The sequence below is a fragment of the Hemitrygon akajei genome, chromosome 8, assembly GCF_048418815.1.
Source record: "Hemitrygon akajei chromosome 8, sHemAka1.3, whole genome shotgun sequence".
Taxonomy (NCBI): domain Eukaryota; kingdom Metazoa; phylum Chordata; class Chondrichthyes; order Myliobatiformes; family Dasyatidae; genus Hemitrygon; species Hemitrygon akajei.
In genome coordinates this window covers 162,932,828-162,958,987 of record NC_133131.1, presented here as the reverse complement: position 1 = coordinate 162,958,987, position 26,160 = coordinate 162,932,828, and the positions used below count along the sequence as shown (strand labels likewise).

General features: G+C 41.6%; 1 protein-coding gene across 3 annotated transcripts in view; it reads right to left on the bottom strand.

Annotated features, from left to right (window-relative positions):
• The window catches only part of xylb (xylulokinase homolog (H. influenzae)), a 318,901-nt gene that overhangs the window by 163,737 nt on the left and 129,004 nt on the right, over positions 1-26,160 (bottom strand). For all 3 annotated transcript variants that reach the window (XM_073054967.1, XM_073054966.1, XM_073054968.1), the window contains 2 exons: positions 22,519-22,592; positions 18,056-18,152 (listed from right to left, as the gene is read on the bottom strand). In XM_073054967.1, coding sequence (XP_072911068.1) covers positions 18,056-18,152; positions 22,519-22,592 — 171 coding nt within the window. The remainder of the gene's footprint in view (positions 1-18,055; positions 18,153-22,518; positions 22,593-26,160) is intronic.

The window sequence follows — 26,160 nt, the reverse complement described above, 5'->3', positions numbered from 1 at the left end:
TCATAATCTGTGTGGATTGGCGATAATATCTCCTCCTCACTGACGATCTACACTGGCACACCTCAGGGGGGGTGTGCTTAGCCCACTGCTCTACTCTCTATATACCCATGACTGTGTGGCTAGACATAGCTCAAATACCATCTATAAATTTGCTGACGATACAACCCTTGTTGTTAGAATCTCAGGTGGTGACGAGATGGCGTACAGGAGTAAGATATGCCAACTAGTGGAATGGTGCCGCAGCAACAACCTGGCACTCAAAGTCAGTAAGATGAAAGAGCTGATTGTGGACTTCAGGAAGGGTAAGATGAAGGAACACAAACCAATCCTCATAGAGGAATCAGAAGTGGAGAGAGTGAGCAGCTTCAAGTTCCTGGGTGTCAAGATCTCTGAGGATCTAACCTGGTCCCAACATATCGATGTTGTTATAAAGAAGGCAAGTCAGCAGCTATACTTCATTCGGAGTTTGAAGAGATCTGACATGTCAATAAATACACTCAAAAACTTCTATAGTTGTACAATGGAGAGCATTCTGACAGGCTGCATCACTGTCTGGTATGGGGGGGGGGGGGGGGCTCCTGCACAAGACAGAAGGAAGCTACAGAAGGTTGTAAATCTAGTCAGCTCCATCTTGGGCACTAGCTTACAAAGTACCCAGGAAATCTTTAGGGAGCGGTGTCTCAGAAAGGCAGCGTCCATTATTAAGGACCTCCAGTGCCAGGGCATGCCCCTTTCTCACCATTACCATCAGGTAAGAGGTACAGAAGCCTCAAGCCACACACTCAGCGATTCAGGAACAGCTTCTTCCCCTCTGCCATGCGATTCCTAAATGGACATTGAAGCTTTGGACACTACCTTGTTTCTTTTTTAATATACAGTATTTCTGTTCTTGCACGTTTTTAATCAATTCAATATACATAATTGATTTACTTGTTTCTTTATTATTTTTTAAATTTTATTTATTAATTTTTTTCTCCACTAGATTATGTATTGCATTGAACTGCTGCTGCTAAGTTAACAAATTTCACGTCACATGCCGGTGATAATAAACCTGATTCTGATAAAACATTAATCTGATGTAGACTTTTAAAAGTGGTTCAAAAATTATTTTTCAAAAATGCAGGCTTTTACAGGACAAAATAAAGAAATATAATAATATAATAATTTTGAGTCTTTTTTATGAATTGTTAAGAGGAGTTGTGGTTCCTTTTATATATTAGCTCAATATTATACTATACGTGATTTTGACAGTGTATATTCCTTTCTTTGTACTTTTATTGAAATATGTATTTGATATAACTTCTCCTCTGATTTGTATTTATTCTTATTTTTAAATCAATAAAAAAGACTGAAAATGAAGAAATATAATAGAAGCTACTAAAAATTATATCGGCAACCAGTGTGCAAAAGAAAACAAACTACAAGTAGAGCATGAATTATAATGACCTTAAAAGTGAATCTGCAGCTGATAGAATACGTTCAGAGTTGTGGTGAGTGAGGGTATTTATGCCAGCTCTGATGGCTGTAGGGTAATAAGCCTGGTGGTGTGAGTCCTCCTGCCTGATGGTAGTAGTGAGAAGAAGGCATGGCCTGGATGCTGGGGTTTTTAAGATGGATGCTGCTTTCTTATGGCAGCTTTCCTCGTAGAAGTGTTCAGTGGCGGGGAGGGCTTTTCCTGTGATGGACTGGGCTGTATCCACTACTTTTCATAGGCTATTCTGTTCATGGGCATCAGTGTTTCCAGACCAGGCCTTGATGCAACTAGTCAGGATACTCCCCACTGTGCATCTATAAAAACATTGGCAAAGATGTTAGTGACATGCCAAATCTACGCAAACTTCTAAGAAAGTAGATGCACTGTGGTGCTTTCTTTGAGATGACATTTATATGCTGGTCCTAAGACACATCCTCTGTCTGATATGTTAAAGTCAAGGAATTTAAAGCTACTGACCTCAGTCTCCACCTCAGCCCCCTAATGAGGACTGGCTTATGGACCTCCTGCTTCTTCCTCCTGTAGTCAGTAATCAGCTCATTTATTAGGCTGACAATTGAGTAAGAGCTTATTGTGGCAACATTCAATCAGGCTTTCAATCTCTCTGCTCTATGCTGATTCATCACTAGCTTTGATTCAGCCAACAACAGTGGTATCATCAGCAGACTTATACATGTGCATAAACACAAGAAAGCCTGCAGATGCTGGAAATCCAAAGTAACACACACAAAGTGCTAGAGGAACTCAGCAAGTCAGGCAGCATCTATGGAAAGGAATAAACAGTCGACGTTTCAGGCCAAAACTTCATGCACAGAAGTTTGTAAATAAGTTTGAACTGAAGACTTCCTCCAGCTCAATAATATAATTAAGAACTTGAAAAGCTATTACAAGGGGCTCTTGCCATTCCTGAAAAAGAGTAATTGATCCAAGCTTTTCTCACAATTCATCTAGTCAGACAAACCCTAGTGTTTTCCTTCTCCTGAGTTAATTATGGATGATTCCAAGATTATTTTCTCATTATTACAATCCCTGGTGTCAGCCCTAAATTCCTATTTTAATTTTATTTATTTTACTGTGGTTGCTGTACTCCAAGTAAAGCTGTAATTTTTGATTGATGAACATTTTATGGACCTTTTACAGAAATATCAGATTAAGATGAATAGTTTCCATGATACTGGCTCAGAAAGCAGCCAGCTCTTAACTCTAAAACATTTGGATTTGATCTGTTTCTATTAGGTTAATGAAGTCTTCTATTCAAGCAAATTACTTGTTCTCACATGCATATCCTTCCTTCTCGTCAGATTGAAAACTTCCTCCTCATGCTGACCTTGTGATTTATAATACATTCCCCATTCATCTTGCAGCATTTTCATTAGCATCAATATCTTATACCTTCTCAGGTAGTCCTAATGTACAGTGTTACACCACCAGCCTTTTGTCCTTTTTGAAACATTACATGCTTCTCATTGTTACACCCATTTCCATCCTTTGGATATAGTCACGTTTCCAATTCCCAAGCATCCATTAATCAACACCCTTAATGCACAATTAATTTCGAAACAAATGAGCAAAGGCAGTTCAGGTCACCATCCACATTCAAAGAGGTTTCATTCCTCTCCACACCATTAAAAATCTAAGAGAGAAGGGTGAATCATAAAGACTAGGAAAATCATTACCGGATTGAAGCCTGAACACTCATTAAATAGTTCATAACACACAAAAAAATGTTCTTGCATAGTGCAAAGTAAAGCAAAAATTGATTCTAAACCACAATAGCTCATGGCAGGATTTGGGCAAAGATAAGGTTTTAGAAGGCCATGGATGAGGAATGAGAAATGAGACAGAAAAGTTTAGAAAGAGAATTCTGTTGTGCACATTTCTGGTTATGCTATTACCGGAAGGACACAAGGATGGAAAGTAAGTGCAAGAGGCTCACCAGAACACAGCCTGGATTAAAAGGTATTAGCTATGAGGAGAGATCAGACAATTTTCAGCTGTTTCCCCTGGAGCATCAGAAGCTGACTGGAGACCTGACAGAAATTTGTACAATTATAAAAGATAGACAGTCAGAATCTTTCTCCCCAAGTTAGAAGTGTCAAGTACTCAAGGACATGCATTTAGAATGAGAATGTTTAAGAGACATGTACAGGGGCAAGCTCTTTTTGTTAAACGGTGGTAGATGCCTGAGTTACTGGTGAGAGTATTTTAAAAGACTGTTAGATAGGAACATGAAAAAGCAGAGAATTTAGGGATATAGGGGGAGTACAGGAGTGAGATAGATCGACTGGTTGAGTGGAGTTGCAACAGCAAACTTGCACTTCACATCAGTAAGACCAAGGAATTCAGGAAGGGGGAAACTGGGAGAACACACAGTGGTTCTAATCAAGTGGTCTACAGAGAAAAGGATGAACAGCTTCAGGTTCCCAGGCTTCAACATCTGAGGGTCTATCCTGGGCCCAGCATATTGATGTAGTTATGAAGGAGCCATGTCAGTGGCTATATTTCATTAGTTTGAGGAGATATGGTTTGTCATCGAAGACTCCAGCTAATTTCTAGATACACTGTGTGTGGAGAGCATTCTGACTGGTAGCACTACAATGTCGAATCGAGGCATCAATACAAAGGCTCAGAGAAAGCTGCAAAGTGTTGTAAACTCAGCCAGCACAACTTCCCCACCACTGAGGACATCTTCCAAAAGAAAAGCAGCATCCATCATTTTGACCCTCACCATCCAGTACATGCCCTCTTCTTATTACGGCCATCAATGAGGAGACACCGACTTCTGATCAGAAGTCAGCTTTCTGAACAGCCTGCGAACCCATGAACACTAGCTTACTATATTTTGTACTAGTAATGTTTATGTTTTTTGTAACATACAGTATTTTTATGTATTACAGTGTACAGTCGCTGCAAAGCAAAACACAGCTATGAAATATGTAAGTGATAATAAACCTGATTCTGATTTTGGTCAATAACTGCTCCCCAGTGGTAGACAGCAATTATTGCATCTCTGCAGCACAGTCCTGACAGGATTCAGCTTCTTTCTGCTTGTTTGTGCATTATAACTTTGACCAATTTTCAGAAGAGATCAGCACCCTGCCTGAGATGGCATACTATAGTTATGAGGAGAGACTGAAGTTAGCTTTTCTTAAAGCAGAGGAAGTTAAGGGGCAACCAGTTAGAATATATAGAATTAGCAGGAGCATAGATAAGGCATGTGGTCAAAAACATGTCCATACTACAGAGCTATTAGAAACTAGAGAGCAGAGATTTAAGGTAAGGGATAAGAGGTTTAGAGGGGAAATATTTCACCACTGGTTCATGGGAATCTGCTATGCACTCTCTGAGTGGGTATTGGAGACAGGGTTTGTCACAAGATTTAAAATGTAGCTAGACAGGCATTTGAATCGTCAGCACATAGAATGCTGGTAAATCAGATTCATTTAGACAGGTACTTGTTGGTCAGGTGACCACTGGAAAATGATGCTGGTAAGGTAGTAATGGGGGACAAAGATGGATTTGAGACTTTGCTTCAGTCTTTATTGTGGAATACACTAACTGCAAGCCAGACGTCTGCGAGCAGGAGTAAGTGCCATTGCTATAACAAAGGAAAAAGTGCTAGGCAAACTCAACGGTCTGAAGGTGGATAAGTCACCTGGACCAGATGGACTACATCCCAGAGTCCTGAGAGAGGTTGCTGAAGAGATAATGGATGCAACAGTCGTGATGCACAGAGGACTGGAAAACTGCAGATGTCACTCCACTCTTTAAGAAAGGAAGAAGACAAGAGAGAGGAAATTAGAGGTCAGTTATTCTAACCTCAGTGGTTGGGAAAATGTTGGAGTCCAATATTAAGGACAGGGTTTCGGGGTACTCGGAGGCTATTGATAAAATAAGTCAAAGCTAGCATGGCTTCTGTAAAGGGAAATCTTGCCTGACAAATCAGTTAGAATTCTTCAAGAAAGTAACAAGCAGGGTGGACAAAGAAGAGGCGGTGGGTGTCATTTACTTAGATTTTCAGAAGACAATTGATAAAGGGCCTCACATGAGGCTGTTTAACAAGATAAAATCCTATAGTGTTACAGGAAATACACTGGCATTGATCAAAGAATGTCTGACAGGCAGGAAAGAGCAAGTGGGAATAAAGAAGGTCTTTTCTGGTTGGCTGCCAGTGACTAGTAGCATCCTTCAGGGTTCAGTATTCAGACTTGTATTTTTCACATTGCTTGTCAATAATCTAGATAATGGAATTGATGGCTTTGTGGCAGTTTGCAGATGATATGAAGATAGGTGGAGGGGTAGGGAGTACTGTGGAAGCAATGCCATTGCAGTAGGACTTAGACAAATTAGAAGAATTGGCAGATGAAATACAGTGTTGGGAAATGAATGATTACGCATTTTGGTAAAAGAAACGATAGTGCAGACTATTACCTACATGGGGAGAAAATTCAAACATCAGAGGTGCAAAGGGCCTTGTGCAAGGCTCCCAGGAGGTTAATTCACAAGTTGAGTCGGTGGTAAGGAAGGCAAACGCAATGTTAGCATTCATTTCAAGGGGAATAGAATATAAAAATAAGGAGATTGTGCTGAAGCTTTATAAGACACTGGTTAGGCAACACTTGGAGTATTGTCAACAGTTTTGGGCCCCTTATCTCAGAAAGGATATATTGTCATTGGAGAGAATCCAGAGGAGGTTCACGAGGATGATTCCGGGAATGAAGGGGTTAAAATATGAGGAATGTTTGGCAGCTTTGGGCCTGTACTCACTGGAATTTAGAGGAATGTTGGGGAATCTTGTTGAAATCTACCGAATGGTGAAAGGACTAGATACAGTGGATGTTTATAGGATGCTTCCTCTGTTGGAGCCACCCAGAACTAGAGACACAACCTCAAAATTGAGGGGTGACCTTTCAGAACAGAAGTAAGGAGTTTTTAGACAAAAAGTGATGTGTCTATGGAATACACTGCCACGAACTGAGGTGGAGACCAAGTCTGGGGGTAAATTCAAAGCAGAAACTCCTGAATGGTCCGGGCATCAAGGGATATGGTAAAAGGGCAGTTACATGGGATTGAATGGGATCCGGGATCAGCCATGATGAAATGGCAGAGTAGACTCAATAGGCTGTAGGGCTTAATTCTGCCCTATGTCTTATGGTGTAAAGGACCTTGTTTCTGTGCTGTGTCTCTGTAACTATGCCACAGATTAGAACCTCAACTTGAGGACATGGAGGAAAATGCAGCCCATACAGAACAGTGACAACAGGTTTGATGGGTGAAGGAGACATTGTATGAATGAATTAGGATGTGGCCGGAAGACCTCAGGCTAGTAAAATGTAGACAACGGAAGGTTGAATGAGAACACTGGAGCAACAATCAAAGTATGAATGAGGTTCCCAGCAGTAACTGAGTTGAAACAAAAGAAGGGGAAAAGTAAAGCTGAAAGTTCAATGAGCCTGTTTGGTTAATAGAGAGAAATAAGCTGCTGAACTTCATCTTAGAGTCAGATAGGATGGCAAGGCGATAAGAAGTCCACCAATCCCAATATTGACATGGAGGAGATGGAATTAGAGAATAGGAAATACAGCCTACGACTGGGGCCAAAGAAAATAACCAAACCTTCAATGCTTAAATCCATGACCTTCAAGACTCCTCTTGTTGAGAATGTATGTACTAAACAAGAGCACATGGTATTACAGGAATGATACTAGCATGGACAAAAGATTAGCTGAGTGGCAGGAAGCAAAGAGTGGAAATAAAAGGGGACTTTACAGGTTGGCTGCAAGTGACTATAATGTTTCGCAGGCTTGCTACTTTCCACATTAACGATGATGATCTGGATGATGGAATTGATGGCTTTGTGGCCAAGTTTGCAGATGATACAAAGATAAGTGGAGGGCAAGTAGCAGTGAAAAGAGCAGGGAATCCGTGGAAGGACTTGGACAGATTCAGACAATGGGTGAAGCGATGCCAGATGGAACACAATGTAGGGACGTGTATGGTCATGCACTACCTCCTAAATGGGGAGCAATTTCAGAATTCCGAGGTACAAAAGAACTTGGGAGTCATGCAGGATTCACTAAAGGTCAGCTTTCAGGCTGAGTCGGTGGTAAGAAAGGCAAATGCAATGTTAGCATTCATTTCGAGGGAACTACAATATAAAAACAAGGATGTAATGCTGAGGCTCCAAAGGTAGTCATAGCCGAAGGGTGGTAGTGGGGACAACCTCCCACTGCTAAACAAATGCTCTTCGTGGCATGTGTCTCAAACAGCCTCTGACAACCAAGTCCAACTCCTGGCCTTCACGTGTGGCATAGTTCTTATGCCCGGCAGAGCTGTTCTCACTGACAGAAGAAGGGGCAAAGGCAGACTACTAGTGCCTTAAAACCAGTTGTTCCGGGCAGATGGGGCTCGTTAACCACGGATGATAGCTCATCTAGGAGACAGAAAACTCCGATTTCAAACCTCCGCTGCCTTGCGGCTATAACCGCTCACAGGAAAGGCTTTGGGAGTAAACACTGAGGAAAAATCCGGAGTCAGAGTGCCAAAGGCGACTGACTGCTGTACCCAGCACCGGCACGGCAACTCCTGTGACGCTGCTGGCACCAAACTGTATCAACTTTCCTCATTCCTTTGGACGTGTCATCAGCATGGAGAGGGGGTCCCACTGCAATGGCAACAGACAGATCTCCATATCAACTCTGGCCTGGCTTGTGCCCTGGAGAAGCCACTCCCAATGACTACCAGAGGCACAGTACCCATGGTCGACCACGATCGATGGAGGCCACACACACAGAATGCTGAGGCTTTATAAGCACTGATCAAACCACATTTTGTGGAAACAATTACCACAGACAGCTGTGGAGGCCAGGTAGTTGGATGTATTTAAGGCAGAGCTTGATAGGTTCTTGATTGGACACAGCATCAAAGGTTACAAGGAGAAGGCCGGGGAGTGGGGCTGAGGAAGGGGGAGAAAAGGATCAGCCATGATTGAATGGTGGAGCATAACGCACCAAATGGCCTAATTCTGCTTCTATGTCTTATGTTCTTACATACTTTTGAGTTTTGAGAGCATGGACAAAAGATTAGCTGATATGTAAGAAGGGATGTGCTGGCATTAGAGAAGATCCAGAGGAGGTTTACAGAATTATCCCAAATGTGAAAGGGTTAACTTATGAGGAGAATTTGATGGCTCTGGGCCTGTACTCACTGGAGTTTATTAGAATGAGGGGGAATCTCATTGAAACCTAGCGAATACTGAAAGGCCTAGATAAAATGGATATGGAGTAGATGTTACCTGTAGTGGGGGAGTCTAGGACCAGAAGGTACAGCTTCAGAACACAAGGACACCCCTTTAGAACAGAGAAGAGGTGGAATTTCTTTACATAGAGGGTGGTGAATTTGTGGAATTCATTGCTGCAGATGATTGTGGAGGCCAAGTCAATGGTACATTTAAGCAAAGGTTGATAGGTTCTTGATTAGTAATGGCATCAAAGGTCATGGGGAGAAGGCAGGAGAATGGGGATGAGAAGGATAATAAATCAACCATGATCAAATGGAGGAGCAAACCCAATGGGCAAATGGCCTATCTCTTATGGTCTTACTGTATATTGTACAATCATTTTTGAAATCGAGACATAACTCCAAGAATTAATCACATAGGCTTGTGTCTGGGTATGAATTTTTATGCATCTTAACCAAAAATGTCACATTATCAGATTTTAAACTAAGAAATTAATAAAGAGACTGTTAAAGAGAAAAAGCCTGAAGCCTTAGGATAGTCAATAACTGCCCCCAGGTGGCAGAGTGCAATTATTGCATCTCTGCTACACGGTTTGGACTGGATTCTCCACCCATTACAAGTTTAAGAAGCTTTAATATTTTCATTAATAATATACTAAGTAATACAAACCTCTGAATAAAGCAATTTTTAAAAACTTATTTTCATCCTGTGAGTCATCAGTTGAAGGTTATGTAGTTGTAACCACATAACTAACCATTGCTCCACACACTGGACTTGCTTAACATTTTGAGTGGCAGAATAAGCACATTCTGGCAGCATAAATCTACAGCAGGTTTATCAGAGCACTAGAAAAATAGCACCAACATAGTTTCCACAAAACCCTCCAGATGTCGACAAATAAAGATCAGTGTCCTCTCCCTCACCAACTTATCCACTGAAGAGGCTCTGACGACATTCTGCAATGGGCAGGCCACATCATCCACATGCCTGACATTTCCAAAACAAACACTCCACCATAGGAAGGGATTTCCAAGAGGACCTTGAAAGCTCTCCAAGAATGTCATCAGAATTTCCATAAATAAATATAACGTCTTTGCAATTCATGGAACACCCGGCCCGTAACTGATCAGAAAGTGAGGAAATAACATGTGGGAAAGTCAAGTCTCAACAACGGGAGAAGCTGGCTTACAAATATATAGAATGAGTGTATGAAACATCAATCTCCACACCCACCTTCTCTGACAAGATTCACCTTCCTCAATTGTAGTGGACTCTGTGGATCCCACAGAGAATTTTTTAGATGTCTCAGAACCTTCTATACGTGAAAAGAAGCATATCAACCAACCTAGGCCAAGAGGAACAGTAACTCCAGCAATGATGAGATTTTTCACTTCCTCCTCCGTATTTGGATAAAATTGACATTTTTAGTTCACCAGAATAATTGGTTCACTACAATATTAATAGAAAAGCAATATAGTTATCAGGATTCTGGATTTAAGCAATGGGACAGAGGTTCTCAGTCGGAGAAATAATGGGTAAAGCATGGGAGGTATGTTTGGGAGAATGTGAGCAAATAAAAATAATATTATTATGATATAGAATACATTCATCATCATAAGATGCCGGAGATGTGTCAAAAAAACATACACAAGTAGGGAAGCGAGGGAAACCTGAAAAGCAGAAGAAAAACATTTAAAAGAAGGCTCCTGACAACTAGTTAAAATACAAACAAAAGCAAAAGGCAACCAAAATGGGTGTCTATAGATAAGCTTCTATGGGATGTAAATATGATCATTAAAAGATTAGAGGAACAGCCTCTCACATTCTACTCAGTCTCCAAACTGGCAGCTGAATATCAAATTCTCTAATTTCCAGTAACAACTCCCCTGTCCTTTCTCCCTCTTTTTTCTTTCTTTTCCCCTCCTGATCTACATGGTCCATCACCAACTCACTCCTCTCACTGGTTCTCTCCCTTTAATCCAAGCTCTACCTTCTCCTCCTATCAAATCCATCATCTTCAAACCCTTTGTCACTTTCATCTACCAACTCTTAGCGTCAGACATCATTCCCACTCTCCACCTTTCCTCACCTGTCTATCGCTCTCCTCCTCTGCTAGCTTTTGCTCTATCCCTTCCTTCCACCTTTTTTATACTGGCTATCTCCCCCCTTTCTTTCAGTCCAGATAAAGGAGCTGACAACCTGAAATGTCAACTGTACATTTCCCTCCACAGATGCTGCCTGACCCACTGAGTTCCTCCGGTTCTTTGCGTATTGCTCTGGATTCCAACATTTGCATTCTCATATGCTTCCATTAACAAAAAGTTGCACAGCTCGAAAAAGCAAATATTGTAAATAAAAGATAAAATGAGAAAATGCTGGAGTTGTTCAATGATTATTTTGTATCTGTATTTACAGTAGACCAAACAATATTCAGAGAAACTATCAGCCCAGATTTTGAGTGGAAATGCTTGCAGTCAAGATCCTTCGGCAGAACTGGAGGAAAAAGCTGAGGAGTAGATTTAAAAGGCAGGGGGAGGGGAGAGAGAAACACAAGGTGATTGGTGAAACCGGGAGGAGGAGGGTTGAAGTAAAGAGCAGGAAAGTTGATTGGTGAAAGAGATACAGGGCTGGAGAAGGGGGAATCTAACAGGGCAGGACAGAAGGCCATGGAAGAAAGAAAAGGGGAGGAGCACCAGAGGGAGCTGATGGACAGGCAAGGAGATGAGGTGAGAGAGGGAAAGGGGGATGGGGAATGGTGGGGGAGGCAGCATTACCAGAAGTTTGAGAAATCGATGCTCATACCACCAGGTTACAGGCTGCCCAGATGAAGTATAAGGTGTTGTTCCTCCAACCTGTGCAGCCTCATTGCAACAGTAGAGGAGGCCATGGATTGACATATCGGAATGGGAAGAGGAACTAAAACGGGTGGCCACTGGGAGATCCCGCTTTTTCTGACAGATGGAGTGTAAATGCTCAGCGGTCTCCCAAACTACATCAGGTCTCACCCATATACAGGAGGCCACACCGGGAGAACCGGACAAGTATATGACCCCAACAGACTCACAGGTGAAGTGTCGCCTCACCTGGAAGGACTGTTTGGAGCCCTGAATGTTAGTGGGGGAGTAAGTGTAGGAGCAGGTGTAGCACTTGTTCTGTTTGCAAGGGTAAGTGCCAGGAGGGAGATCATCTTTTTTTTCTCCAGTCCTGCTGAAGGGTCTCAGCCTGAAATGTCAGCAGTACTTTTTCCACAGATGCTCCCTGGCCTGCTGAGTTCCTCCAGCATTTTCTGTGTGTGGCTTGGAGTTCCAGCACCTGCAGATTTTCTCTTGTTATGTAAATTGTTGATGTTTCTCCATGCAGGCACACTATGGGATTCCTGCACAAACATGGAGTTTCCAGACTTGGTAGTTACACCTTGATGGGGCTCTATCAATCTCCACACTTCAGTAGTAAAGAAATGTTCGGGGGAAAAAATATCAGGGACAGAATACGCACTTACTTGCAAATGCAGGGCCTGACTAGCAGGGAGTCGGCGTGGTTTTATGCATAACTAAGGAAGTTGACAAAGGCTGGGAAATAGACATGGCCTACAGTACAAGGACTTTAAAAGGTTTTGGACATGGTAAGCTGTTCCTGAAGGTTAAAAGACATTGTAGCTAAGGTGTGTTGGCAAACTGGATCCAAAATTGGCTTGGTGATAAAGGCAGAGGGTAGTAGTGGGAGGGTCAGCGTGATTAATGACAGCCATTAGCCTCTGCACTAGGCTCAATGACAGGTCCAGCACTGGGTGGGTCAGGGGGTGGGGGAAGAGATGCAAGAGATCAGATGTGCTAGCACCTGACCTCCAGGTCATTTCAGACTTTCACATAAACGTACACATAATTCTGAAATAGCCAGAGCTGACAGGTGGCACTTCCCTAACGAATAAATTCCAGTCAGATCCATTTGGCCTGTTGTACAGGCATGAATAGAGCTCTCAGGCAACTAGGCATGAATGGACATCCCAAAGACCGTAAAAAACAACTGAGAAGTCAAACTGCTGTCAATAAGGAAGTGTATACCATTCCTCCAAAAATCATGAAAAATAGAACAAAATGTCGGAGGAACTCAGCAGGCCAGGCAGCATCTATAGAAAAAAAAAGGCACGGGCTGAAACGTCGACTGTACTTTATTTTTCCATAGATGCTTCCTGGCCTGCTGAGTTCCTCCAGCATTTTGTGTGTGTTGCTCGAATTTCCAGCAGTTGCAGATTTTCTCTTGTTTATAGAAAATAGAAAATGGATGTAGTGGGAATTACATTATTCCCTAGATTTGTTTTATGACAAATGCTATTCATAGGTTGTATCAAGTAAAAAAAAAAGCACCAGTGAATGATATAAAACATGAATAGAAGCATAATTACACAAAAAGAAGCCTTTCAAAGGGGAGGCATTCCTGCTGATCTCTACAGGATCAGCTGTGAAACTTTTAAACATTCTGCTACCAGGCTGTACACATTATTTATGACAGTGCCAGTGGCATTATACTGCTATATATTTAATTATATGTCGTATGAGTTTTATGTCAACTTGTACATCTACAGTTTTTTATTATCTGTGTTAATACTGTTGTGGTAATATCATTTTATGTGCTGTATGTGATATATATATACTGTGTTTTGCACCTTGGTCCCAGAGAAACATTGTTGCTCTATACATGTGCACCGTTGAATGACAACAAACTTGAACTTGAACGATTACATCCCCCATAAGGGTAAGGATGTGGTCTTTTCAACCTGACAAGTCAAACTTCAGGTTTGGAGTTTTGCATGTGGCAAAATTACAAAAGGAGTGATTAAGTTTAATTAGCCCCTACACATTTAAATTCAGGAGAATGAGGGGACTCATTAAAGACCATAAGACATAGGAGCAGAATCAGGCCATTCAGCCCATCGTGTCTGCTCCACGATTTTGTCATGGCTGATCCCAGATCCCACTCAATTCCACACACCTGCCTTCTCACCATATCCTTTGATGCCCTGACCAATCAGGAAACTATCAACTTCTGCTCTAAAGATACCCATAGACTTGGCCACCACAGTCTCTGGCACAGCATTCCACAAAAAAAATTCCTCCTTACCTCCGTTCTAAAAGGTCACCCCTCAATTTTGAGGCTGTGCCCTCTAGTTCTAAATAGCTCCACCATAGGAAAAATCCTCTCCACATCCACCCTATTTAGTCCTTTCAACATTCAGTAGGTTTCAAAGAGATCCTCAGGCATTCTTCTAAATTCCAGTCAGCACAGGCCAAAAGCTGACAAATGCTCCTCATATTCCTCATACCTCATTCCTCATTCCTCATACCCCTTCATTCCCACAATCTTCCTCATGGACCTCCTCTGGATTCTCTCCAATGACAACACATCCTTTCTGAGATATGGGGCCCAGTACTGTTGGCAATACTCCAAGTGCAGCCTGACCAGTGTCTTTTAAAGCCTCAGCATTATAAATGCTTATAAATGCCAATATTGCATTTGCCTTCTTTACTACAGACTAAACCTGTAAAGTCTGGCACGAGAACTCCCAAGTCTCCTTCTGATGTTGGAACCTTCTCCCCAATTAGATAATAGTCCGCACTATGGTTCCTCTTACCAAAATTCATTATCATAGTTTCATTTCCCAATAATGTATTCCATCTGCCACTTTTTTGCCCAGTCTTCCAATTTGTCTAAGTCCTGCTGCAATTGTATTGCTTCCTCAACACTACCTACCCCTCCACCTATCATCGTATCATCTGCAAAACTTGCCAGAAAGCCATCAATTCCATTATCTAAATCATTGACAAACAGTGTGAAAAGTAGCGGTCCAAATACCGACCCCTGAGGAACACCGCTAGTCACTGGCAGCCAACCAGAGAAGGCCCCATCTATTCTCACTCATTGTCTCCTGTTTGTCAGCCATTCCTCTAACCATTCTAGTATCTTCCTGTAATGCCATAGGATTTTATCTTGATAAGCAGCCTCAAATGCTTTATCACCTTATCAAATGCCTTCTGAAAACTAAACAGATGACACCCACTGCCTCTCCTTTGTCCACCCTGCTTGTTACTTCCTCGAACAGATTTGTCAAGCAAGATATCCCTTTACAGAAACCATGCTGATTTTGACTTATTTTATCATTAGTCTCCAATTGTCCCAAAACCTTATCCTTAATAATAGACTCAAACACTTTCCCAACCACTGAGGTTAGACTAACTGGCCTATAATTACCTTCCTCCCTTCTTAAAATGTGGAGTGACATTTGCAATCTTGCAGTCCTCCAGCTCCATGCCAGAATCAAGTGATTCTTGAAAGATCATGACCAATGAATCCATTATCTCTTCAGCAATCTCTCTCAGAACTTTGGGATGTGGTCCATATGATCCAGGTGACTTATCCACCTAAGACCTTTGAGATTGATTAACACTTTTTCCTTTGTAATAGCAATGGCACTCACTCCTGCACCTTGACACTCTCAGACCTCTGGCACACTGTTAGTGCCTTCCACAGTGAAGACTGATGCAAAGTACCCATTACATTCATCTGCATTTCTTTGTCCCCCATTACAACCCCACCCTCATCATTTTCCTGTAGTCCAATATCAACACTCACCTCCCTTTTACTCTTTATATAAGAGAATAACTTTTCTTATCCTGCCTTATATAATTGGCTAGTTTGCCCTCATATTTCACCTTTTCCCTTCTTATAGCCTTTTTTTTAAGTTGCCTTTTGCTGAATTTTAAAACCTTCATAATCATCCAACTTCCCACTCACCTTTGCTACCTTACATGCCCTTTCCTTGGTATTTGTGCAGTCCTTAACTTCCTTGTAGCCACCATTGCCTCTCCCTGCCATTTGAGAACTGCTTCTTCTGTGGGACATACCTATCCTGCACCTTGTGAACAATTCCCAGAAACTTCAGCCACCTCTGCTCTGCTGCTATCCCCACTAATATCCTGTTCCAATCCACCTGAGCAAGCTCCTCTCTCAAGCCTCTGTAATTCCCTTTATTCCATTGTGATACTGATACATGTGACTGGTGCTTCTCCCTCTCAAACTGCAGTATGAGTTCAATCATATTATGATCACTGTCCCGAGGGTTCCTTTACATTAGCTCCCTCATAAGATCTGGGTTATTACACAACACCCAATCTAAGATAGCCTTTCCCCAAGTAGGCTCAAGCACAAGCTGCTTTAAAAAGCTATCTCGTAGGCATTCAACAAATTCCCTCTTGCAATCAGTCGCCAACCTGATTTCCCCATTCCCCTTGCATATTGAAGTCCTCCATTACAATTGTGTCATTACCCTTATCACATGCCTTTTCCAGCTCCCTTTGCAATCTCAACCCCACATCTTGGCTACTATTTGAAGGCCTATATATGATTCCCACAATATTTTCTTTTACCCTTGCAGTTTCTTAACTCCACCCAGGAAGATTCAACATTCGCTGACCCTATGTCACCTGCTTATAAAGATGTAATTCCATCTCTTACTAACAAAGCTACACCACTTCCTATGCCTTCCACCTGTCCTTTCGATACAAAGAATATCCTCTGCGAGCTAAGGCTCACAAGGTGCTGAAATGCATTCTGAATATAGTTGCTGAGATACAACTTCCCTTCTCGGGGATAATCTCAGGATAAGGACCGGCTGAAGACAAAGTTGTAAATCTCTCTTCCCCTCCAAGAGGAGCACAACGTTGTGACTTGGAGGCTTGCATACCTCAGTGATCCGGAGAGCTATGTTAGCTGGAGTCAGGATGTTAAGCTTTGGCATTTGGTAGGGTCCCCCATGCCAGTCAGGACAAAGGGTAGAGACCAGACTAAAAATGATCCACTGATCCTCCAGGTTAGGGGGTTCAGCTCAGGGCTAACAGACCCGACTGGTCAAACAAAATTGTTACAGAAAGAACAATGAAGAATCCTTCTATATCTGAATGCGATGATATTCCTGAAACTCCTCCCATGACTTGAATGTTGGAGAGTAGTGAAAACTGAGAGGAAGCTACTGACATAATGAAGGATGCCATGATTACCGACAGTCATTAAATATACTCAAGGTTGAGATCAACAGATATTTTTGGTGCCAAAAGGAATCAAGCAATAAGATGAAGTGCATTTATTGAATGGTGGACAAGATTGAGGAGACACGTTTTATACAGCTGCCTCCAATTCTTACACCATGTTCTCATACGCTCTGAAAAAGTGGTGGGAAGATGCACAGATCCATTGAAATTCACAAAAGTTGAAGCTGATTAATTAGAATAGATATTTTTTGCAAATTAATATAAAATTGTTGAAACATGACTAAAGCCAAGGCAGCTTTAAAAATGGGGACACACATTAATTGTGTACTTCACAAGGCTATATCCTCCTTATGCACTCATAACTGTGTGGCCAAATTCTCCTCCAACTCCATCTGCAAGTTTGCAGATGGCACCACCATAACAAGTAGAATTTCAAATAACATGTACACATGACAATAATAAACCAATTTAAACATACAGCATCATACATTTCACAACACGAAATGAGACCATCAGCCCACTGAGCTTCTGCAGCTATATGCAAGACCAATCCGATTAGGCATGATCCCCATTTTCATTTCGTAAACCTGCATTTTCTTTTCTTTCATGGAATTAATCAGTTCTCTTTCCGACGCCACGATTGAATTAGCCACCCCTACTATCCCTGGCATTCCATTCTGGATCCTCACTTTTCCTGGTTAGACAAGCTTTTCCATGGACATGTGCCAGTTTTGCTTCTTGACCTTCCTGCCAATTGGAATTGCTGGCTGAGGTACCTCACTGAAGAATTACCCATAATATCATTTTACAGATTACTGAGGCCTTTAGGTAACATTTCTAAATGAAGATACAGAACAAGCTGCTAGAGGGAGTGGTAAAGGCAGATACAATTACAAAATGTACAATTGAAATTTGTAACACATTGGGACATGTTCAGGGATAGAAAAAGTTTAGAATGCAGGCAAGTGGGTCTAGCCAAGGGGAGCTCCTTTGGCCACACCTCAGCATGGACACGTTTCCTATTTCCACATCATATAAGCCTTAAATCAAGGTTGCTGAGGTAAATGATAAAAATTCTAAAGCACTGTTCACAGAAAAGGAGAAAACCTGAATATTCTTTCCTCAGCCACCATCTCCACCATTCCAAAATTCCAAATCTTCCCTGTTTGTCAAATTTCACTTCCTGGTTATAAAGCAAGCTTCAGTCATCCACATCAGTTCCAAGACAATCCTAGGAAGTTTCACCAATAGGTGTGGTCAAAAAATGAATGGATTACTTACAGACTTTGTAGCCCAGCTTCTCAGCATATGCTCTTTTAGCCAATGCCTGACTCTCTAGAACAGCTCGAACCTCCACCTCTTTTAAAAACTCTGACACCTACATAAAGCAAGCAGGCAAATAAAGAAATGCTAACTTATAATTATCTGATTTTAGAAAAGGAAAAAAATACTGAAAGGGCTCTATAATGAAGGATGAAATATCTAATGCTGAGTACTGAGTCATTGTGTTAGGATGATTATAGTGCCAGGCAGTACTCAATTCCAGGTTTTCAGGCAATGTCGCAGAATTCAGTATTTGTCTTTTGCAAACTACAGGGTTTGAAATTATTGCTGCATTAGATTAACATCAAGTCCTTGTATGACATTAGCAAATCCATTTCAAAGCCCCATAAACTGGATTTCAGTTTGCAGTTATTTCAGTATTCCAATCCTCTGCAATTACACGTTCCTCAATTAAATCCCAAGGATTTAACTCAGAAGAATACCCCTTGGAAAATAATTAATATGGCCTGTCTTCCTCATATGAAGTGATTAGGAATGTGTTTTTGTTATGGTTTTTGGTGGAGGTATCAGGAATAATTAACAGACAGACAGACAGACATACTTTATTGATCCTGAGGGAAATTGGGTTTCGTTACAGTCGCACCAACCAAGAATAGTGTAGAAATTTAGCAATATAAAACCATAAATAATTAAATAATAATAAGTAAATTATGCCAAGTGGAAATAAGTCCAGGACCAGCCTTTTGGCTCAGGGTGTCTGACACTCCGAGGGAGGAGTTGTAAAGTTTGATGGCCACAGGCAGGAATGACTTCCTATGACGCTCAGTGTTGCATCTCGGTGGAATGAGTCTCTGGCTGAATATACTCCTGTGCCTAACCAGTACATTATGGACTTGGACAGCATCCTCTTTTCAGACACCACTGTCAGAGAGTCCAGTTCCACCCCCACAACATCACTGGCCTTACGAATGAGTTTGTTGATTCTGTTGGTGTCTGCTACCCTCAGCCTGGTGCCCCAGCACACAACAGCAAACATGATAGCACTGGCCACCACAGACTCGTAGAACATCCTCAGCATTGTCCGGCAGATGTTAAAGGACCTCAGTCTCCTCAAGAAGTAGAGACAGCTCTGACCCTTCTTGTAGACAGCCTCAGTGTTCTTTGACCAGTCCAGTTTATTGTCAATTCATATCCCCAGGTATTTGTAATCCTCCACCATGTCCACACTGACCCCTTGGATGGAAACAGGGGTCACCGGTGCCTTAGCCCTCCTCAGGTCCGCCACCAGCTTCTTAGTCTTTTTCACATTAAGCTGCAGATGATTCTGCTCACACCACGTGACAAAGTTTCCCACCGTAGCCCTGTGCTCCACCTCATCTCCCTTGCTGATGCATCCAACTATGGCAGAGTCATCAGAAAACTTCTGAAGATGGCAAGACTCTGTGCAGTAGTTGAAGTCCGAGGATTGAAAACCTCGATTTTAGACCTATTCCTCACCCAAGATTGGTGAGATCAAGTTTTTGGGCAAGAGGAGCTGCTTTTTGATTACCAGTGCAATCTTCAATCTTATGTCCTGTCTGATGTTTGGTTTCCTTTACCTTTCCCCTCTCCTGTCATATTGAATGCTGCCTGGATGAGAGAGCATTAGCTACAACGGGAGGTTGGACAAATTCTAGAGCATTACTGGCTGACCTAATAAAAGGATATAAAATTATAAGGGGTATAGATAGGGCAGATTGGTGGTCTTTCTTTGGAATGGAAACGTCAAATATTCAAGGGCATAGTTTTATGATGGTGGGGGGGATCGTTTAAAGGAAATTTTACTCGGCAAGTTTGTTTTACACAGAGTGGTAGATGCCTGGAACATGCTGCCAGGAAAAATGAAATGGTGGAAGTAGATACTCCAGCATGTGAACAGACAGGGAACAGAGGGATTATGGACTATATGCAGGCAGGTGGGATTAGTTTTGAATGGAATTATAGTTGCCACAGATACTGTGGGATGAGAGGCCTGTTCCTGAGCTATACTGAACTGTTCTATAAATTATTTTCTTTTCTTAAACTATTGGTTAATTTTATAATATTAGCAGCTGACATTACAAAGCATATAGAAACAAAACCTCCACATGGTACATTTTGAGGATTATTGTACACTAGGTATTTTCTCGAGACCAAGATTGCACAGTGACCAGGAGGGCTCTGAGGAGTCTGGTAGAACAAAGAGATTTGGGAATACAGGTCCATAATTCATTGAAAGTGGTGTCACAGGCAAATAGAAAGTTGCAAAGAAAGCTTTTGGCACATTGGCCTTCACAAATCAGTTTATTGAGTTCAGGAGATGGGATGCAACGTTAAAGTTGAATAAGACATTAGTGAGGCTTAATCTGGAGTACTGTGTGCAGTTTTGGCCAGTGTAAACACGGTTGAAAGAATGCAGAGAAAATTTACAAAGATGTTGCCGAGTATGGAGGAGCTGAGTTATAAGGAAAGACTGAATAGGTTAGGACTTTATTCCTTGGAACATAGAAGATTGAGAGGAAATTTGATGGAGACATAGAAAATTATGAATTAGAGCTAGAATTTGAATTTTATTTCGTACATCCATCTCACATCATGAGGGAGCAAAAATCTTTATGTTGCATCTCTGTCGCTATGTACAAGCAATAAGGAAGGGAAATGTGGGAGGATATTGTCCAAACACTAAGATTACATCCACAACGTATATGTACAGTCAGATACAATGTACAATCAGATATACAATCAGATCAATGTGCACTGATCAGTCTGATGGCTGGTGAAAGAAGCTGTCCTGGAGCCTGTTGGTCCTGGCCATAATGCTGTGGTACCGTTTGCCAAACGGAAGCAGCTGAGGGGTATAAATAGGGTTAATGCAAGCAGCCTTTTTCCACTGAAGTTGGGTGGGACTACAACCAGAGGTCATGGATTAAAGGTGAAAGGTGAAAAGTAAAAGGGGAACATGAGGGGAAACCTCTTCACTCAGAGAGTGTGGAATTAACTACCAGTACAAGTGGTGCAATCAAGCTCGATTTCAATGTTTAAGAGAAGTTTGGATAGGTAGATGGATGGTAGGGGTATGGAGGGCTATGGACTCGGTGCAGGTCGATGGGAGTAGGCTGTCTAAATGGTTTTGGCATGGACTAGATAGATCAAATGACCTGTTTCTGTGCTATACTTCTCTATTACTCATTAATAGCCACACCCTACAACAGGAAAGCAAATGCTTCTGCCAGCTAGGTAAATGATAGGTAACATGCACAAAATGCTGGTGGAACTCAAGAGGCCAGCCAGCATCTCTGCAAAAGAGTAATCAGTCGATGTTTCAGGACTGGAATGGAAGGGGAGAAGTCAGAGTAAGAAGGTGGGGGGATGGGAGGAAGGTAAATGATATAAACTTCTACCATAACAGAAAATCCTACCACATTGGTATCTCGTGCCACAGTATGAATCTTCTTACTCCATGACTTGGGAAAGCAAGTGAGCATGTAATCTTATTAGGCTAAAACTTGTATTCTGAAGTAAAATGTGATTTATTTATTGCAACATGGGAGGTGGCCATTTTGCCTTTCACACCCATCATAGCTCCCAGTAGTGTAATCCCATCAATCCCAATCCCTTGAGTACTAACAGGAGTTCAAATTTGGCATCTTAAAGGAATAGGGTGAGAAAGGATCATAAAATGATAAAGTGAAATTATGAAAGAGCAGTTTACTTGAAAATGGAAAATTCAATGTACATTCCGGACGGTTACAAAATGCGTAGACTGAAGGTAAAATGTTATTCAGCTTGCTTCTTTTGAACCAACCTTTCTGCAGCCTCCTCTACAGACATGGTGATGCCCCATTTTCTTTAAACTGCCTTAATAACAGTACTTATTCATCTTATTACCTGATCTGTCTTAACCTATTTCCAGTCAGTCTTTTGCCTTACATCTTGTACCTCTACCAGCTCTACCTTAAAAACAGTAAACCCTCCATTCCTCACCCCTTCTCTGAAGAAGGCCATTGACAGAAATAAAACATTACCTGGTTTCTCTTATAGCTGAGTTATCTAACATTTTTGATTTAGTTTTGGGTTCCAGGAACTATAGATTTACTTGTTTTCTATGTTTCAACAAACTTTTTTTTAAAAACACAGAAATTGATGCTTGTTTCCTAATCACATTAGATCCACAGAAGATGGATTTCTCAAAACAATGATGTAAAGACAGTCAAGTTTTGATATTGAAAGGGATTCTTGTAGGGTCACTAGTGAATAAAGCTGGAAAAAATACAGGAACTCACACCCTTTCAAGTCATCTTAACCATCCGATCAATCCAGACCATGCTAAAACAAAAATACTTTACTATTCTAAAGGTTTGCGTCACTGAATTATTGATTGTTTTCAACACAAAATACAGCAACCATCCTAAAAAGACATACGTATTTTTCATCATACTCACTTTGCAACTCCTATCGTTAAATCGATGAATGCCAATGGCAGCAGGAGTGATCTCCATCACATCAAAATAAAAACCTTGAATCAAAATAGAAACATATTGAGCAATTAATAAAACGGCCTTTATCTAAAATTCATTTATTAACTTCATTTGAAACAGTGCATGTGAATCTTACACCATCCTTCCCTTTCTAATGCCTCACTTTGTTCAGGCATTTGCTATTGAATTTTTAAAGGCCTATATAGAGTGGATGTGGAGAAATGAGAGAATCTAGGACCAGAGAGCATGGCCGCAGAATAGAAGAATGACCCTTCAGATCAGAGATGAGGAGGAATTTCTTAATCCAAGGATATGTGGAGACTGTTGGACTTAATCATAAGGAGAGACTGGATAGGCTAAGACCATTTTATGTAGAAAGGAGGTGACTGTGAGGTAACCATATAAAGGCTGATAAAATCACGAGGAATATAGCAAAGGTATATAGTCATAATCTTTTCTCTCCAGAATGGAGGCGTCTAAAACTAGAAGGCATAGATTTAAAGTGAGGGGGTAAGATTTGAAGGGGAACTGAGGTGCAACTTTTTCACACTGGTGTATATATAGAATGAGCTGCCAAAGGAAATGGTAGTGACTGGTACAACCACAACATTTAAAAGACATTTAAACAAGTGCATGGATACGGAAAGTTTAGAACAGGGGTTAATGGTAGGGGTCCATGGCACAAAAAAGATTAGGAACCCCTGGTTTAGAAAGATATGGACCAAATGAGGCCAAATGGGACTAACTCAGTCTGGCCCAGTTGGGCCAAAGGGTCTGTTTCCATGATATACAACTCTATGACTCTAAACATTGATTATTTTTTGATTAAAAATATAATCATTTAGGAATACCTAAAACACCTACAAATATTTACAAATATTAAACCACAATAAGTAAAATAAAGAGGCTTCTAATCTTTCTTCCCCACAAGTAACATCCAAGAATAGATTCCTCAGCATAAGCACTCAGGAATCTCGGCAAGATCTTGGGTGTTTAGGAGATTTAGCATAACAAAGAAAAACTCTAACTAACTTTTCTCAAATGCACTGTAGAATGTATCCTGTCTGGTTGTATCATGGCACTGCCAACACCCAGAAAGACAAGAGGCTGTAGAAGTAGTGGACACTATCTAGCCTATCAAAGGCACAGCCCTCCCATCTCTTACAATGCTGCATCAAGAAGACAATATCTATCATCAAGGATCCCCACCCTCTTCTCATTGCTACTGTCAGGCAGGAGGTTCAGAAATATGAAGTTCAGAGCAACTGCTTTCTTACAACTATCAGTTTCTTGAGCCAGTCTACATGACACTAACCCTACCACAGTAGTGGAACCAATTGTATTCCTATGGCTTATGGCTGTACGTCTATTTTTCCCCTCTATCTGTTGCGTTCAGTATTGAGGGATGGTGCAGAGCACACCAGGAGACCAGCCTTGCAGGATGTTCAACTGAACTTTATTGATAACTCTGCTTGTACAACATGTGAGCTCCTCCCACGTGGGAGCGGCTAACTGAGTGGCATAGGAATACCACCATCAGTAACACAACACTACCTTTCACTGTTCTGTGTAACTTACACTTTCTTTTAGGTACAGCACAGTAACAGGTCATTCCAGCCTAACAAGTCTACACCACCCAATTACACATATGTGACTAATTAGCCTTCTAACCTATGTGTCTTTTGGGATGTGGGAGAAAGCTGGAGCATCAGGAGGGAACCCAAATGGTTACGAGAAGAGCGTACAATCTGCTTACAGACAATGGTGGGAATTGGACCTGGGCTGCTGGCGCTGCAGTAGTTACACTAAGCACTATGCTACTGTGTTGTCCTAAATCTCTGCGATGTCCACCTACGTGCCTGTGATGCTGTTGCAGGTTTTTTCATTGTACCTGTACCTCAATGTACTTGTGTGCATGACAACAAACTTGACTTGAATGAGCTCCACCATGGAGCCCAGTGGTACAGAGAACTGAAAAAAAATACTACTAACTACTGCTAATTAAGTTTGAGCTTTCTGCTTTTGAATACATCTGCAAAGTCTAGGCAGGCTAACATTTAAATTAATAAACATCTGTAGGTTCAAACATTCACCAGCACAGGTGGCACAACACATCGTGCCATCTCCTCACGGTTCCAGAAACTCAAATCCCAAGCTGTCTATGTGGAGTTTTCACATCCTCCCTGTGACCAGGATGCTCTTGTTTCCTCCCAAAGACATACAATTAAGTTGCTGTATGTCGGTTGGAGGGTGGCAGGAGAACAGGGGATGTTTAAGAGCATTTGAGGGAGAACAGGATACAAGGAAGTAAGTGTAGGATTGGGATTAATAGGATTGCCTTGAGGCCTGACATAGCTCTCTCCACCACATCATTTCTGTTTTCATCAATGCATTTGGCACAGATGCAAACATGTCTACAGTCTTAGTACTAGATGGTGGGTAGATCTATTTCAACCAGCACAAACATGATGACAGAAAGACCGCATTCATAAGGTCATGGAGAAGCACAGCACAGACACAGGCTCTTCAGCCCATCTAGTCTGTGCTGAAACTACTTAAACTGCCTACTCCTATTGACCTGCACCAGGACCTTAGACCTCCATACCCCTACTATCCATGTACCTATCCAAACTTCGCTTAAACATTGAAATTGAGCTCGCATGCACCACTTGCACTGGCAGCTCATTCCACACTCTCATGACCTTCTGAGTGAAGAAGTTTCCCTCATTTTCCCCTTCAACTTCTTACCTTTCACACTTATTCCATGACCTCTGGTTATAGTCCCAAACAGTGGAAAAAACCTGCTTATACTTACCCTATCACATCCATCTATCATCTTGTACATCTCTATCAAATCTCCTCTCAATCTTATACCTTCTAAAGAATGCAGTCCTAACCTATTCAATCTTTCCTTATAACTCAGATCCTTTGACTCGGCAACATTCTTGTAAATTCTCTCCATACTCTTTCAACCTTGTTTACATCTTTCCTGTAGGTAGGTGACCAGAACCGCACAAAAATATTCCAAGTTAGATCTCACCAATGTCTTATACAACTTCAACATAACATCCATCTCCTGTACTCAATACATGATTTATGAAGGCCAATGTGCCAAAAGCTTTCTTTACAACCCTATCTACCTATGATGCTACTTTCAATGAATTATGGATCTGTAAATTCTGTGTTGCAAATCTCAACCAAAAGAGTCCACAGATCTTCAGCACAGCATGCCCTTCTGCCTATTTTCACGTCATCAGAAAATCCTGGACATATTACACATCGATCCTTCTGTCAAGTCATTGATAGACTTAGCAAACGATAAGGCGAAGAACTGATCCTTGGTTTTCCACCTGTTACCAGCCTTTTCCAGTCTAAGAAAGATGCATTCCCTCCAACCCTGCTTCTTCATTATCAGGGGTTCCCAACCTGGGGTGCCCGCACCCCCAGGGGGTGCGAGATGGAATTTCAGGGGGTGCGACGAAGAGTGGCTTGTGTCCTTGAGTGACGAGTCACGAGTCATCACTCAGCCAGCTGCCAGTGTGCCTTGAGAAATGGTAGTAACGTTTGTCCCAAGCACACTCCAGTCTCCCGCTGCCCGAGTCAGCG